This window comes from Globicephala melas, chromosome 15 (assembly GCF_963455315.2).
Source record: "Globicephala melas chromosome 15, mGloMel1.2, whole genome shotgun sequence".
Lineage (NCBI taxonomy): Eukaryota > Metazoa > Chordata > Mammalia > Artiodactyla > Delphinidae > Globicephala > Globicephala melas.
Genome location: NC_083328.1, coordinates 27,574,965 through 27,592,177, shown reverse-complemented (window position 1 = coordinate 27,592,177; position 17,213 = coordinate 27,574,965). Strand labels below are relative to the sequence as shown.

The 17,213-nt window shown below is 44.0% G+C and overlaps 1 protein-coding gene across 2 annotated transcripts in view; it reads right to left on the bottom strand.

The window, feature by feature from the left end:
* CPPED1 (calcineurin like phosphoesterase domain containing 1) overlaps window positions 1–17,213 on the bottom strand; it is a 234,398-nt gene that overhangs the window by 73,865 nt on the left and 143,320 nt on the right. The window contains exons 4-5 of one of the 2 annotated variants that reach the window (XM_060284207.2): window positions 13,555–13,666; window positions 3,025–3,049 (exon numbers count right to left, since the gene is read on the bottom strand). In XM_060284207.2, coding sequence (XP_060140190.1) covers window positions 3,040–3,049; window positions 13,555–13,666 — 122 coding nt within the window. In that variant the 3' untranslated portion in view covers window positions 3,025–3,039. Of the gene's footprint in view, window positions 1–3,024; window positions 3,050–13,554; window positions 13,667–17,213 lie in introns of those variants that run through there. The other variant, XM_060284208.2, reaches the window with a different exon arrangement.

The following is a 17,213-nucleotide window of genomic DNA, read 5'->3' as shown; positions in this document are numbered from 1 at the left end:
TACCGGAACTGACCAGGAATAGAAAATCTAAATAGCTCTATTAAACTATTCAAATTCGTAATTAAAATGCATCCCACAAAGAAAACTTCAGGCCCAGAGGGCTTCAGTGGTGAATGTTATCAAACATTTAAGGAATTTTGTCAAACCATATGAATGCTATAGAGATCTCTCTCTCTCTAGACGCACGGGCTTCAGTAGTTGTGGCACGTGGGCTCAGTAGTTGTGGCTCACAGGCTTAGTTGCTCGGCAGCATGTGGGATCTTCCCAGACCAGGGCTTGAACCCATGTCCCCTGCATTGGCAGGTGGATTCTTAACCACTGTGCCACCAGGGAAACCCGGAAATGCAATTTTAAATCAATAAGATACCACTGCACACGCGTCAGAATGGCTAAAATTGAAGATCATCAACCTCATGTTGGCGAGAACGTAGAGCCACTCAACTCCCACACACAGTGGAGGTGTGTAAAATGGTACAACCAGAATGACCGTTTCTCATAACATCAAACATAAACCTTCTCCATGATCCAGAAATTTCACTCATAAAATAAATGAAAATACAAATCCAAAAGAAGCCTTGTACAAGAATGGTCACAGCAACTTTATTCATTGTAGCCCAAATCCAAGAATTACCCAAATGCTCAACAACAGGTGAATAGATAAATGATGCTACATTCATACAGTGGAACACTGTTTAGCAAGAAAAGAATGGACTGCTGATAAAACTCACACCATGGAAGGATCCCAAAACAGCCTGCATGAAAAAGGCTGGACTCAAAAAGAGGACACACTGTATGATTCTGTTACATGAAGTCCTAGAAGAGGCAAAACTAGTCCACAGCAAAAGAAATCGGAATAATGGTAGCCACTCAGCTGGGGGTGGGAGTTGACTGGGAAAGGACATGAACCATCTTCTCGGGGATGAAAACATTCTATATCTTGTTAAGTGTGTGGGTTACACAGATGTGTGAATCTGTCATTGAACTGTATGCTTAAGATCTGTGCAGTTTCCTGCATCTCAATCTTAAAAAGCTTTAAAAATTAAAAACAAAAAACACTTCTGCCAGTCCTGAAGTTTCTAGTTCCCTTGAGCCAAAGTTCCAGTGCAGAGAAAGCCATATTGTAGATTTCTCGTTTCCATCACCATCATAGCAGCCCCCGTTTATTGAGCACTTACTATGCACCGGGCACTCTTCTAAGTGCGTTATGCAGATTAAGTTCCCAATATTCACAAACGGTCTTCGTGATATTAATCATTTTCAGTTTATAGATGGGAAAGAAGACCTACACATTCCCACTGGCAGCCTCACCTGGGAGACCTTCACAGATTTCAGTTAACGATGGTGGCAGCACCACATCCTGGGGTGACCTGGCTTTGCCACTGGCAAGGTGATGTCACACTCTGTGTTTAATTAAATCAAGTTCATGGGTGAAGGTTGTAGTCCTAAGAAACAAAGCTAATCAAGACAAGACTGAAATACAGGTTTTCTGGAGCACATGATGCACTGGTCCCCTGAGGAAAAGGACTATTTGGGAGGCGGAGGCTGCTGAGGAAGGGTACTTACTGCCTGGGGGCCCTGGGGGCCATGTACGGGTCATGCTAGGTCCTCCCATCCAATCTTTTACATCCTACATGCAACCCCACCCAGACCATGAGGGACAAACCCGACAGGGCAGGCTGCCATGGAGGGACTTCAGGAGAACCCCAAAGTCCCATGATGTCAATTTGTAAATTTACCATTTACCTTGGGAAACAGCTGAGTTATAAATGGAGTCCTTTATTTTTAAGCACACCAATAACTGTGTGTCCATTGCTACATGTGGCCAAAAAGTAAGAAAAGTGCTTTAGGGTCCCTGCTTGCTTTCCAGGTATCTGTTGGACATTGGGGGAAAACTTGCCCCTCACTACCCCAAATACATTAAGAGAGCTCTGGTTGCCTGTAACATGCACTTGTGCAAATGAAAAAGACATGTGCCTCCCCCTGGGCAGATGCAGCCCCACGCTCAAATGCACACACTTGGCAAGTGGGTAACGGGTTGGGTTTCACCTCCCATTTACCCCACCATGGGACATCCTGGGGTTATGTACGGACCTGCCCAGTTACACCCAGCAGCCCTTAACGGAGGTCTAGGATATTTCCATCCAAGGGTAGGTAGAAAAAGGGATCAGAACCCCAAACGGTTGCTGTCTCTTACCCACACAGCTTACCTACGGTAAGTGAACCTCTTAGTAACCACACCTCAAACAAGAGCCCTGCTTAGACAGTGAAGAATCCACCTTTGGCTGATGGCAAAGGGCTGGCTGCTGTGTGGATAATTATGAGCGTTACTGGTCAGTCTCCTGATACCACAAAACTTTATCCCTTCACAATGAGAAGAATCAAGGCAAAACCAAGCCTACAGAGACAGGCTAGCTGGTGTTTTATTGGGTTCCCAGATCCTGGATTCCTTTGCTCGGGGAACCTCTGTCTTCTTCTCATTCTCACCCAACAGATCCCAACTTGATCCTGTTCATCTCACCTGGTTTAAGTAAAAGTCATTGGGTTTTGTTTTGTTTTTTAATTAATTTAAAAACCACTCTGTACGCTGAGAAATGAGACCCAGAGAGGAAAGGTGTGTCCGCAGTCACACAGCCGATAGAGTCACAGCCAAATTTAGGCTCAGGGCTAAACTCCAAATTCAGTGGTCTTCCCCTGTGTCCATCTCACTTGGGGTCCAGACCAGGAAGGCACCCCCAAATATCAATATTAATGACACTTAAGAAAACGGTGTTGATGCCTCTAAGCCCAAAATATGCAGCAAGTGAATCCAAATTAAACCCATAATGATCCATCATTTTACACAGGCCAGGCTGGCAAAAATTAAAGTCTAATGAGTTGTGGCAGGCGGAAAAATGGCCCCAGAGACGTCCATGTCCCAATCCCTGGAACATACGAGTATGTTCTGTTACGTGGCAAGGGTGAGTTAAAGGTGCAGATGGAAAGAAGGATGCTTGTCAGTTGATCTGAGATGGGGAGATTATCCGGGTGGGCTCAGCATCGTCACGGGGTCCTTCAGAATGGAAGAGAGAGACAGAAAAGGGCAGAGAGATGTGATGTGAGAGGATTCTACCTGCTGTCACTGGCATTGAAGGAGGCGGGAGGGGCAACAGGCCAAGGAGTGCAGGTGGCCTCTAGAAGCAGGGAAGGGCCAGGAAAAGCGTCCTCCCAGAGAGCCAGAAGGAATGTGGCCTTGCTGACACCTTGATTTTTAGCCCAGTAAGACCCATTTGAGACTCCTGAACTACAGAACTGTAAGATGATAACTTTGTGTTGTTAAGCCACTAACTTAGTAATAATTTGTTACAGCAGCAATGGGACGCCAAACACCCAGCATCTTTCCCGGCACACAGTAGGTGCTGGGTGCTATGGGAACGTAAGATCACCAAACCCAGGCTTGGGGGAGGAGAAAGGGGTAGAATGAAGGGGAATTTCTAGAGGAGGCAATGTCTGAGCTAAAGCTTGAGGTTCAAGCCACAGAAGGAAGGGGCTGTGGTTTTCACAGAGATCTCTGTGGAAGGGCGAGCTAGGAGAAGGCGCCGGGGAATTACACGCCGTTGGTTCTCTGCACGGGAGGATGGAGCGGACACTGAACGTGGATGTGGATGGTGGCCACATTCGGGGTCATGGACTTTATTCCCAATGCAGCGGGGAGCCTGCAGGGGATTTTAGTTGGGTCGTGCTTGGCCTCATCAAATTTGCCTTTTACATAGCCCACCCTGGCTGTGTAGGGTAGATGGGAAAGTGGGACTGGAGGCAGGCTGACCACACGAAAGGCCACTACAGCATCCAAGCAGACGGCGACGAAGGCCCGGACCAGGTGCTGGTTCAGATTCATGTGTTCATGGCGGCGGCTCGCCTGGACCTGGGAGGGGTGGAGGAGCTACGTGGAGGTCTTGTTTTAGGTTCTTGGAACGCCCCTTCCACATCCTTTCCACCACAGCCTACCTTGAGTCTCCAAAAGCTGCCCTGTGCTCCTTGAAGCCACCGCAAGCTCCTTCCCTGTCCCCAGAGAAACGTTTGACACGGAACATAGGTTGTCATTTACCATCTGCTGAGAGAGGCCCCAGCGAAGGACGAGGCATGTTAATTAGAAGGGGGGCAGAGGAGAGTGAAAGAAAATGACCGCCATCTGCTCTGGTGCTTTGGGGGAAGGGGCGGGACTAGGATGGGGAGATGGAATTGGTGACCCCAATTTAGTTAAAAGTACAGCGGTCTCGAGGTCTGAGCTAGAGGGACCCTGATGTCCTTGGCAGTGCCCTTAGCAGACAGACAGAGTTTCCCACCTAGAAAGTGGCTCTGGGCCTTCTCAAACAGAGCAGGGTGACCGGGTAGGGTCTGTCCACACAGTGAGGTCAGGGGGCGGGGGGGTGGTCCATGGAAGGGCACCTGGGCAGGAACCACAACCAGGTAAATGTATGGTAGTGGGATGATGAGTCTGTTGGCGACAGAAGATGCTATGTACAGGGAAGAGGAGGAAGGAAGGGTGGGAAGCTGGCTCCAGGACAAACAGATTCAGGGTCATTCTAAGAAGGATGGACACCATTTTCCAGGCAAAGTTGGGAAAAGGGTAAGAGATTATTTTATCCTAAATACAGTGTGAGTTAAGAATTTAAAAAAAATAACTCATTTAGTCTTTACAACAATCATACGGAGGGAAGGGGTGAGTTCTATTATTATGACCATTTGATAGATGGGCAAACTGAGGCCCAGACAGATTAAAATGTCAAAGCTAGTCAGTGCACAAGACTGAAGTTCTGGTCTGCGGCTCGCACGTACTTTATCTACAAAGTGGACCGTAAGCTTCCTGAGAGCAGGGCCATGTGTGTTGATCCTGTGACCCCCTCTCCAAACACTGGGCCCATAGCAATTATCCTTACTGGCTGACTTGGCCCATCGAATGAACCTTTGCTAGCTCTGATTACACAAGCTGATAACAGTGTAAATCCCAGCTCAGGAAGAATTTGTTGCTCTAAGCCAGGGGTTGCCAAACATTTTCCTTAAAGGGTGAGTTAGTATTTTAGGCATTGCAGGATGTTAAACCTTCATTTCAACTACTCAACTTGGATGCCTGGGCATGGCCATGTTCAAATAAAAGTCTATAAAATGGGAGGACTGGCTGGATTTGGCCCACAGGCCCACACACGATAAGCAATTTACTAAAAAGCCAGCTGTGGGGATGGGGGCAGATATTAGATCTCAAATAATGAGGCTCGTGTTCTTTCTTCATCCCTTCTGTAAGAAAATGAGCAAAATCTGCACTGAAGACAGGAGAATAATGACATTTACCCATAATTTGGTGTCTACTGCCTGTCTGGTGCCTTATAGGCATTTGTTGTAATCCTTAAAATCATTCTGAGGAAGAAGGGTTTAGCTCCATTTTCCAGATAAATGAAGATGCTCAGAAAAGTTAAGGAAGTTGCCAAAGATCACACAGCTAGGAAGGGGTAGAGTCAGGATTCCAACACAAAAGCCTCCTCTCTTCCCACTAGACCCTGCTGGCTCTCATCCGGTCCTGGCCTCAGTCCCCCTACATGTGGAGTGGCTTCATGATAGCCACTGATGACCCTGAAAGGTCACTGCTGGGCGTTCAGGGCACAGCAGACACAAAAGCTACAGGAGGCGAAAAAATAAGAACCACAGTGCTTTTGTGTCTGCTGTGCCTTGAACGCCCAGCAGGCTGTGTGCTGACCACTTCAACCCAGATAAGAACTTGATGGAAGCATAAAATCAAAGAGGTCGTAATGAGGTCATAAGAAACCTCTAGAGATTTGGGGAAATTTCGGAGGGTACTTGTTTTGTTGGGTTTTTTTAGTATTTATTTATGTATTTGGCTGTGCCGGGTCTTCAGTTGTGGCGCATAGGCGCTTTAGTTGCAGTGTGCGGGCTCTTAGTCGCAGCGTGCAGGATCTAGTTCCCTGACCAGGGCTCAAACCCAGGCCCCCTGCATTGGGAGTGCAGAGTCTTAACTGCTGGACCACCAGGGAAGTCCCTTGGAGGGTACTTTGAATTTCCCCAAATCCATGGAATAGTGGGTTTAAATCAGTCTTACCTAGATCTTAAGGGGCTAGGAGACTCCCCAGCTGACTTTGGGACTTCATACCAAAATATGTATAAAATTAATGAAGGGGGCTGCTCTGGTTGAAATAGGAGGTGACAGACTCGGGAAGCTGTCTGCTGCATTTCCCCCTTCTCCCCTGCACAGACCAGGAGATGACCATCACTTGTTAGCCAGAAAACACTTGGGTTTTTCTGCCGTTGAACTCGAGGACTGTGAGATGGATTCTTGCTCATTTCCTTCCCACACCCTGCACCACCCCACTGGTTCACAAGCAACCTTCCAATGGCCACAGGGTCTGGGGTAAGCTATCCAAGAAGAGACTTAAAAAAAAATAGTGCCTTCATGAAAAGACGCTCACCATCACTAATCATTAGAGAAATGCAAATCAAAAGCACAATGAGGTACCGCTTCACACCAGTCAGAATGGCCAGCATCAAAAAGTCTACAAATAAGAAATGCTGGAGAGGGTGTGGAGAAAAGGGAACCCTCCTACACTGTTGGTGGGAGTGTAAATTGGTGCAGCCACTATGGAAAACAGTATGGAGGTTCCTCAAGAAACTAAAAATAGTTGCCGTATGATCCAGCAATCCCACTCCTGGGCATATACCCCGACAAATCTATAATTCAAAAAGATACATGCACCCCTATGTTCACAGCAGCACTATTCACAATAGCTAAGACATGGAAACAACTTAAATGTCCATCAACAGATGAATGGATAGAGAAGATGTGGTGTGTATGCACATACACATATACACACACACACACAGGAATATTACTCAGCCATTAAAAATAATGAAATAAATCCATTTACAGCAACATGGATGGACCTAGAGATTGTCATACTGAGTGAAGTAAGTCAGAAAGACAAATACCATATGATATCACTTATATGTGGATTCTAAAATATGACATTGGGAATTCCCTGGCTGTCCAATGGTTAGGACTTAGTGCTTTCACTGTCGGGGCCTGGGTTCAATCCTAAGGTCCCACAAACCACAAGGCATGGCCAAAAAAAAAAAAAGTGACATAAATGAACATATCTACGAAACAGAAACAGACTCACAGACATAGAAAACAGATCTGTGGTTGCCAAGAGGGAGGGGGTTAGGGGAAGGAAGGATTGGGAATTTGGGATTAGCAGATGCTAACTCTTATATATAGGAAGGATAAACAACAAGGTCCTACCGTTTAGCACAGAGAACTATATTCAGTATCCTGTCACAAACCATAATGGAAAAGAATATCTATATATCTCTATCTATCTACATATATATATATCTGAGTCACTTTGCTGTACAACAGAACTTAACACAGTATTATAAATCAACTATACTTCAACAAAATTTTTTTTTAAATGGTGCCTCAGGATGAAAGCCGCAGTCATGCATACTTGCTTTTCTTTTTGGGTGCACGTGCTAGTTTTTGACAACGTTGTGCAACATCAGTCTGTCACCTGAAATCAGCAAGAACCCCGATTCTGAAATGTAATGAGTGCTTAACTGCATGTACTAATCTCTTGATATGTGAGCCCCAGATTTCTCATGGACACAGCTCATATTCCATGGCCAGCCAACTTTGTTTACCTCAGGGCAAAAAAACTATAGATGACCATGGTGTTAGTTTAGCAACGTCTATGTTATCTAAGAAAACAAGAGTAACTTTACACATCTATGTGGACATGACTCAACAGGAAATACTCAATGAAGAGGAAGGAAAGAGCTGGCAAAAGAGGTAAAGGGTCTAATGGAAGCAACCTAAGTGTCCATCGACAGATGAATGGATAAAGAAGATGGGGCACATATATACCATGGAGTATTACTCAGCCATAAAAAGAAACGAACTTGAGCTATTTGTAGTGAGGTGGGTGGAACTAGAGTCTGTCATACAGAGTGAAGTAAGTCAGAAAGAGAAAAACAAATACCATATGCTAACACAGATATATGGAATCTAAAAAAAAAAAAAAGGTTCTGAAGAACCTAGGGACAGGACAGAAATAAAGATACAGACGTAGAGAATGGACTTGAGGACACAGGGAGGGGGAAGGGTAAGCTGGGACGAAGTGAGAGAGTGGCATGGACATATATACACTACCAAATGTAAAATAGATAGCTAGTGGGAAGCAACCGCATAGCACAGGGAGATCAGCTCGGTGCTTTGCGTCCACCTAGAGGGGTGGGTTAGGGAGGGTGGGAGGGAGACGCAAGAGGGAGGCGGTATGGGGATATATGTATAGCTGATTCACTTTGTTATACAGCAGAAACTAACACACCATTGTAAAGCAATTATGCTCCAATAAAGATGTAAAAAAAAAAAGAGGTAAAGGGTCTACATGTGATTTGTCTATTTCCATCCTAAGAGATTATGGAACACTAAGGATGATAGCTATGATAATAATACCAACTAGAAAAAGCCAAAATGTACTGAGCGCTTTCAGTGTGCTAGGGATTGTGATTTATGAGGTGTCTGCTGGGGACACCATAACAAAGTACCTCAGGCAGGGTGGCTTAAACAACAGAAATTTGTTCTCTCACAGTTCTGGAGGCTGGAAGTCCAAGGTCAAGGTGTCTGCAGGGTTGGTTTCTTCTGAGGCCTCTCTTCTTGCCTTGTAGACAGCCTCCTTCTCCCCATGTCCTCGTGTGGCCCTTCCTTTGTGGCACACAGTTTTGGTGTCCCTCCCTCTTCTATTGGATGAGAGCTCCACCCTCATGACCTCATTTAACCTTAATTGCCTCCTTAAACATCCCATCTCCATATATTCTTTTTTTTCTCTTTTTTTGGCCATGCCATGCAGCCTGTGGGATCTTCGCTGCCCGACCAGGGATGGAACCCCGGCCCCCTGCAGTGGAAGCACAGAGTCCTAACCACTGGACCGCCAGGAAAGTCCCTCCAAATACAGTCACATTGGCAGTTAGGGCTTCCATATATGAATGGGGGGTGGAGGTGGGAAGAGACACAACTCAACCCGTAACACATGGATTATCTTGATGCTCACCACTATCCCACAGGTAGGTACTATTACTGTCCATCTGACATTTCACAGCTATAGTAACTGAAGCTTTATGTACACAGTGGGCAACCTGAGATTTAAACTACGCACTATGAGTCTAGAGCCTATACTCTTGACCACCGGGCGGTCCTGCCTTTCACAGGCCCTAGCGTGCACCTCCTATCTGTCAAGAATACTTTTAGGAAGGTACCTGGGCAATTCAATGATCAGCTAATTTGAGGACCAGGAGTTAAGAAACGCAGGCTCTGCCTTCACCAGTGGGTTGTGACGTGAGTAGCTACAGAACAGCCTTAGGTCACGTCATCTGCCCATATGGGGTACTGATCCCTCCAGTGCATGACTGTGGCAATCAAATCAGATGGCGTGTATCAGAGCACTCAATCAGAAGAGATATGCAAAAGATTCCATTGTTATTCTCAGTCTCAGTGTAAGAGTTCTTAGTGATGAAAAAGACCTTAAGAAATCATTTGTGTCTACATAGAGCCGTGCCCAAAGAGTCCCTTTTTATAGAAGAGATGAAGACGTGGAACCAATGACTCAACAGCATTGGAGGTAACGAGCAGAACTGACCCATCAGACGATTCATTTGCCCCACAAAGCAGAAGAAAGGCCAGAAAGCAAAGGAGAAGATAATGATGAGGGAGGAGAAAAAAAGAAGAGTGACCTTTAAAACTGTTGGTTTTCCCAAGAAATTAAAACAGAAAGAATAAACAAAGACATAGTTGAGGAAATTATTTGGCCCTGAAGAACATCCTTAAGGTTTTTATTATGAGGAAATAAATTCTGAAAATATCCAGGAAGATAAAATAAAGGTTAACCCACAACAGGCCAGAAATTTTTCTGAAAAAAAAAAAAATCTAAAGGATTTTGAGAGGAAAAGCCATGATGTAGCAACTTAATGCCCAACCAAGCTGTTGTTGGTTCTTAAAGCTGAGAAAAAGACATTATCAGAAGAATAAAAAGGCAACATTAAAGAAAAAACGAATAATAATTGGTGGTGACTAAGCCATCCGTATATTAAAACAATATAAAGCTGCAATACATACAGCAGTGTCATATTAGTTTAAGAATTAATCCTCCCATCAATGGAACTGAATCAATAACCTTAAAATGGATCCCAGTATAATTTTGTAAAAGTTAGAGACAATGCAAAGATTCATGCTATCTTTCTGCTACTTTTCAAAACTGTACTGGAAGTTGTAGTCTATGTAAGAGGAATAAGAACTTTTAACATAGAAAGGGAGATACAAAGCTAATTATTTACAAAAGATATAATAGAAAATATTCCCTAGAAAATTCTAAGGGAACAAATTGACAAACCCTTTATAAGTAAGAGAGCAAACTGGTCAGATATTAGACAAACATAAAGACAAATAGAAGATTAAAAAAATGGAAAGCTAAAATCTAAAAAACAAAGTAGAAGATGCAATAGGAAATTTTAAAAAAATTGAATAATAACAAAACTTTAAGAAATAAGATCTTTATCGAGACAATGCTAGATCTTTACTGAAAAAGAGAATTCTAAGTGGGGTGATATACCGTGTTCATGAATAAGAAGACACATAAAAATGTTAGTCAATTCTTCCCAAATTATTTTACAATTTTAATGCAGTCCCAAAGTCCCAATAAGACTTTTCATAGAATTTGACAAGCTTATTCTGAAATTCAAAAGAACAGCCAAGAGAATTTGGAGGAGAAAAGACCAACGAGAACCTTCTCCTGCCAGATATCAAAAATATATGTATTATAAAGCTATGTGATACAAGCTACTGTGATACACAAACCAATGAAGAGAATACAAACGCAAGTAGAAATGAAGGTTTAATATGTTAAAAGGAGGTATTTCTCATGAGCAGAGAAAGACAGACGCTTCAATAATCTGTGTTGAGACAACTGGCTGGGCATTTAGAAAAAATATAAGCTGGATCCCTATCTCATACGACACATGAAAATAAATTTTAGGAAAAACCAAAGCTATTAAAATATTACAATAAAATATGAGCAAATATTTGACTTTGGGGTTTTTAAGGCCTGTAGAGATAAGATGTTTTGAAAGCCATAAAAAACCAATAAATTTGACCATACTAAAATGTTAAGGTTATGCGTAACAAAATATAAACAAAGTGAAAAGGCAAGCAACACTGAAGATATCTGTAGCATCTGTAACAATAATTATTACCTAGAGAATATACATACATACATATATATATAAATAAAATTTGCAGGGGAGAGAGCCCTTTTACACTGGTTCAAATAAATCAAAAGGGAAAATTTGAGCAGTGGTTATGAATGACCAATTTGCAGAAGATGATCCTATGAAATGATCATATGAAAAGACATCCAACCTCATTAGCAATCAGAGAAATAAAAATTTAAACAATGAAATAACCTATTAAATTGCCCAAAACTTAAATATGATGATTACTTTCATACATTGCTGGTGGTAAATTGCTATAACCCTTTGAGAATATTTTGGCAGTAAAATAAGTGCATACCCTAGGTAGGTTTAACTACCTCTCCCTGGAAAAGCATTTGCCCATGTTAACAAGAAAGCCTTAACAAGCGTGTCCATCACATCGTGTGTAACAGCAAAATCAGAAGACCATCCAAATGCCCAGCACTGGGTGAATGACTAGACAGACTGATGTATCCGTACCATAATACACTGTACAGCAGTTAGAAAGAAAGAAGGTTAAGTATATTGATATCATTTTGAGATATAAATGGTGAACAAAGCATGTTGAAGAACAATACATACATCATATATGCACACTGTTGACACCAGACAAGAATAGATCCTAAGGGTATGGATATTAACACGTAGGAAAAGGTCTGGAAAGGCACACTCTAAACCAATGACAGAGATCACACCAGAGGAGGGAAAGGAGGGGAGACCTTGGATCATGGCTAGTGGTCCAAGATGACCTTAGTCTTTTACGCCACCCTTTAAAACATCCAGGTTGTGATGAATGTAATTCTCTGAAAGGACTGAGAAAACCTCACAAGTGGTCAATATGTTTAAAGTCTTGCAAAGGATCTTGAGAAATAGCTGCTTGAATCCTAAGAAAATAGGCGATGGATGTGAGTGGGGGACCAGGCTCAGGTGTGTGAGGGCGGGTCTACTTAACTCGAGGAAACGAATTTTAGGATAAGATGTTCTGCTTAAGTTCCTGGAGAATCAACCCAATGACCTACGAAAGTAGTATTTCTTCTGGTCCCCAGTGACTCAGCACAAATCCAGTTACAAAAATCAGAATTCCCGTATTCAAGTGCCAACTCCATCACTTCTAAACGGGCAATCTTTGGGCAAGTCTATGATTTCTATATGCATAGAATGGGATAATGTGGCATGCCCCATCTACCTTCCTGGGTTATTTTGAATCTTACATGAGATAATACAAGCAAAAGTGTTACGAAAGGTGATAAAACTATAAAGACATAAAATATGACACCCCCCCAAAAAAAACCCCAAATACAAGATAAAGTATGCACATACTGAGTAATTAAAAATATTTTAAAATAGCTGTTTTTCCTTCGGAATTTCTCATCAGTTCAATATCTCACACCATATTCTTTTAAAAAGGCCCAGATGAAATAATCAATTAGTAAAAATGAAACCATAAAAAAACCCCAACAATATGGTTTTTGAACACACAGGAAATATTTGACCACGTAAAAACTTTAAACTCCTTTACATCAAATTATATAAGCAAAAAATAAACAGCAGACAACAAACTTCGGAAACAATAGATACCACATTTACAATCGCCCACGATCCAATGAAAAACACAAATTCTCTAATAGCAAAGTGGACATAAACAATTTCCAGAATTATAAGCTTATAAACACAAGAGAACATCTCACCTCAGGAAAGAAAAGTTGAAAACAAATGAGATACTATTTTTTGGCTACGAAATTGTTCAAAATTTAAAATACCATTAATACTTAATGTTGCCAAAAATAAAGTGGGATGGACCTTCTACAGAAGTGCTGTCCAAGGAAATATATGTAAACCATATACATAATTTAATACTTTCCAGGATCCAGGTTAAAAATAAAAATAGGTGAAATTAATTTTAATAATATATTTAACCCAATATATTGAAAATGTTATTTTAACTTGCTATAATATTAACAAGATATCTACATTCTTGTTTGGAGGGGTACTAATTCTTTGATAGTAGGAATTTTATACTTTCAGCATCTTAATCCAGATGCTAATTATTGTTGGAAATATATTTTAAATTTTGTAACATTTTCGGTTGAAAACGGAGATTCACGTACCCAAGTTGCTCCAAACATACTTTAAAATTTTTTCCAGTAACTGGAGTATCAGGTTTTAAAATTTATTCTAAATTAAAATTAAACCTCAGTTTCTCAGTCCCACTAGCCTGAAAGTCACATGTGCTGCTTTCTGACCAACATTCATGAATATTTTGAGACCTACCTTCCTCCTCGATGGGTGGGTCCATCCGGACATTGTCTTCCATTCCTGCTGTGACTCCTCCCATGAGGCCCACAGCCCAGGCCATCACCGGCACACCTTGAGTTCTCAGGTTCTAAATGGTAAAGAACAATGCGAATTAAGAATAAGAATAAGAATAAAGCACAATGGGTTCTATCTGTTGAGCAGACCATGGTGTCAAACGCTTTCCATTCTTTATCAATAACCCATACCCCTCCCATTTACAGACAGGAAACTGAGGCTTAGAAAAGGAACATGTTAGGGTCAGGCTATCAGTAAGTGGCAGAGCCTCTCACTGCTGGAACCAGAGCTGACTGTCCCTAGCCCCTGCCCTCCCCTTCCCCACGTTGTTCTGTTTGCGTGTTAAGGCTCCCTCCCCCACCCCCATGAAGTCACCCACAGGGGCCCCCAACCCTCCTTGGGGGATCCGGGGCGTTGGGATCCCATCCACGGCATTGCTTCTTCTCAGAGTGTCATTAGGCCAAGTGGAAGGAGCCACCATGTGAGATCCTTACTGGGTGGCAGGCCCTTTGCAATAGGAACCATCACTTCTCCCACTTTATAGAGAACAACCGACTTGCCTAAGAGCAAACAGCTAGGAAGTGGGGTGGGGGTGGGCTGAGATTTCATTGTCGAATCAAGTGTTCCATGTGACTGGTGACGCAGGGTGTTTCCCCCCTGCCTCAGTCTCCACCTCTGAGTTTATATAACCCCCTCTGGGGATCTGTGGTCATAACTGAGTATCATAACCCATAATGTGTCAGGCAAAGGTATTCTTAATGATTGCTGTGTGTCTACATACGAGGAACCATTTCAAAGGTGTGTCGGGGTGGATCACTGAGCACCTACTGTGCCCTTCCCCTGCACTAAGCATGTACACGCATCTTCACGCCTAAGTCTCGTTAACAGCCCTGTAGGCTGGGTGCCGTCCACTGCATTTCACAGATTAGAAAACTAAGGCTACAAACACTGGGGTGCATCTAAGGTCACAAAGCAAGTGTGCAAATTGCAGAGTCAGGGTACAAAGCCCCATCCGGAAGCATGAGTTCACCTTTCAGGCTCATTCCTTCAGGCAAACAGCACTTTTTGGCACCTGCCATGGGTCTGGCTCTGACTAGGCAGGCAGGATACAGGAATAGGACAGACGTGATCCCCAGTCGCAGGAGGTCGGTTCCTAGCAGGTGGCTGTGCTGACAACATGTACCGACACCAGGTCTCCGTGTGCTGCCTCCCTCACTTGCCAGGCCCTGGCCCCACTGCAGCTGGGTGTGTGGGACCCTGTGATTGGGTCCAGCCTACAAGTTCTAAGTGGCAGTGAGGTGAGGCTGTCAGCTCCGGGTTGACCCACTTAGGAGTTGAGGCAGGACCCTCAGCTCTCCTCACAGGCTGAGTACTGCGCAGGTGGAGCCAGCCTGGAGCCTGAGTCACCACGTGGAGCACAGCTGAGTGTCTTCACATGAGAGCAAGGCCTCGGTGTGTGAAGCCAGTAAGATGAAGGGCTTGCTTGCTACAGCAGCAGAGCTTAACACATCTGGAGAAGCACAGTGAAACAGACATTCAAATAGTTCACAAATAATTACAACTTATATAAGAAGGGCACAAGGAGAGATTTTTAACAAGGAGACTGATTTGGTCTTGCAGGGAAGACAAGGGTTGGGAAGGGGAGGATGGAGCTGAGACTTGCAGGTAATAATGATGGCAGGTGACAGTCACTGAACATATGTGCCAGGCACTGTGCTGAGTCCTTCACAAACATCCAAGCAAAAGCCATTCCCGGGAAGAGACTAAAGCCTGGGGGACTTGCAAGTCAGCCCTCCAAGTGTGGTTTCTCTCCCCTTTATCTGTCAGGCACTGAGCAGCTATTATGTGCCAGGCAAAGCCAAGCCTCTGCTTTCACATCTCACACCCTGGAAGGTGTGAAGGGGGAAAACAAGGATGAGATGTCAGGAGGTAATAAGTGCTACGAGGGTAGAGAACAAGGTAGGGGGCCCATGGTGACCCAGGCTAGTTGAGATGGAACATACAGGAAAGCCTCTCTGCAGAGGTGACAATGGAGCTGAGGGTTGGAGGGGAACCGTGAGCCCTGGGCATAGGCATCTGGAGAAGGACATTCTCAAGGGAACTGTAGGTGCAAACGGGGTGCCTGGTGGGTTTGAGAACCAGCAAGGGGGCGATGGCGGCTGGAAGAGTGAAAAGGGGGAAGATGACGTCAGACACAGGGCTCTGGATGCAACTGCAAGTGATACAGAAAGCTCTGGAGGGTTCTGAGCAGACGAGGACCATTGTGTACTTCATGCTTCAGGAGGAGGCGCAGTGGTTCTCAACCAGGGGACATTTGGCCATTTCTGGAGACTTGTCACAAACAAGGGGTTGCTACCAGACTCTAGTGGGTCAAGGCAGGGATGCTAAATGTCCCCAGTGCACAGGACGCCCCGCCCCCCCAGCAAAGGATGATCCAGCCTCACATGTCAATAGAGTCAAGGTTGAGAAATCCTACTGTCAGGGCTTGATAGCAAAGAGACCGTAGCGGGGGAAGTGGATGCCAGCAACCCATTTAGGCTACTGAATAGTCCAGACAAGAAGCAGTGGTGATGGACGGACCTAGAGACTATCATACTAAATGAAGTCAGACAGAGAAAGACAGATACCATATGATATCATTTATATGTGGAATCTAAGAAAAACGATAAAAGTAAACTTATTTACGGAACAGAAATAGACTCACAGACATAGAAAACAAACTTATGGTTACCAAAGGGGATAGTGGAGTGGGGTGTGGGGGAGGGAGATTAGATTGGGATTAACACATGCACGCTACTGTATGTAAAACAGGTAACCAACAAGGACCTGCTGTAGAGTACAGGGAACTCTACTCAGTATCTCGTAATAACCTATAACGGAAAAGAATCTGAAGAATGTACATGACTTAGTCACTTTTCTGTACAGTTGAAACTAACACAACATTGTAAATTAACTATACCTCAATAATGATAATAAAAAAAGAAACAGTGGTGGTTTGGACCAGGGTGGCCGGAAGTTATCAGACTGGGAATGCACTTTGAAGGAACAGTTCTGGACGCTACTCAGAGTTTACTGAAGCCATGGCACTAAAATATGGGAGAAAGGGGGATTCCAGGGCAATGTCAATGTCTGCAATCAGAGCAAGGAGAGAAGAGAGGCACTTACATGCCAACAGTGTAGCTGAGGACCTCCTGTGAACCAGACACCGTTAGGTGCCAAGGACACAGGAAGAAGAAAACAAAATCACTGCCCTCCTTGGCACTTAGACTTGAAGGGGGAAGGAAACTGACAGATAAGCCAACAGATTAGTAAGTCATTTCGGATCACAAGAAGCCCTCTGAAGAAAATAAAAAAGGGGTGATTCGATAGAGAGGGGGTTACTTGGTACAGGGTAGTCGGGAGTTTCTCTGAAAAGCTGACATCTGAACGACTAAAGGTCTGGGGTGAAGGCACACCAGGCAGAGGGCACTGGAGGCGCAGAGGCCTGGAGGCGGAACGTGCACGGCATGTTTGCGCACGGCATGTTTACAGAACTGCAGGCAGACCAGTGCGGCTGGAGCGACAGGGCGCTGGACGGGCAGGTTGGGGTGCAAACTCGGAAGGTCCTCTGGCCACACAAG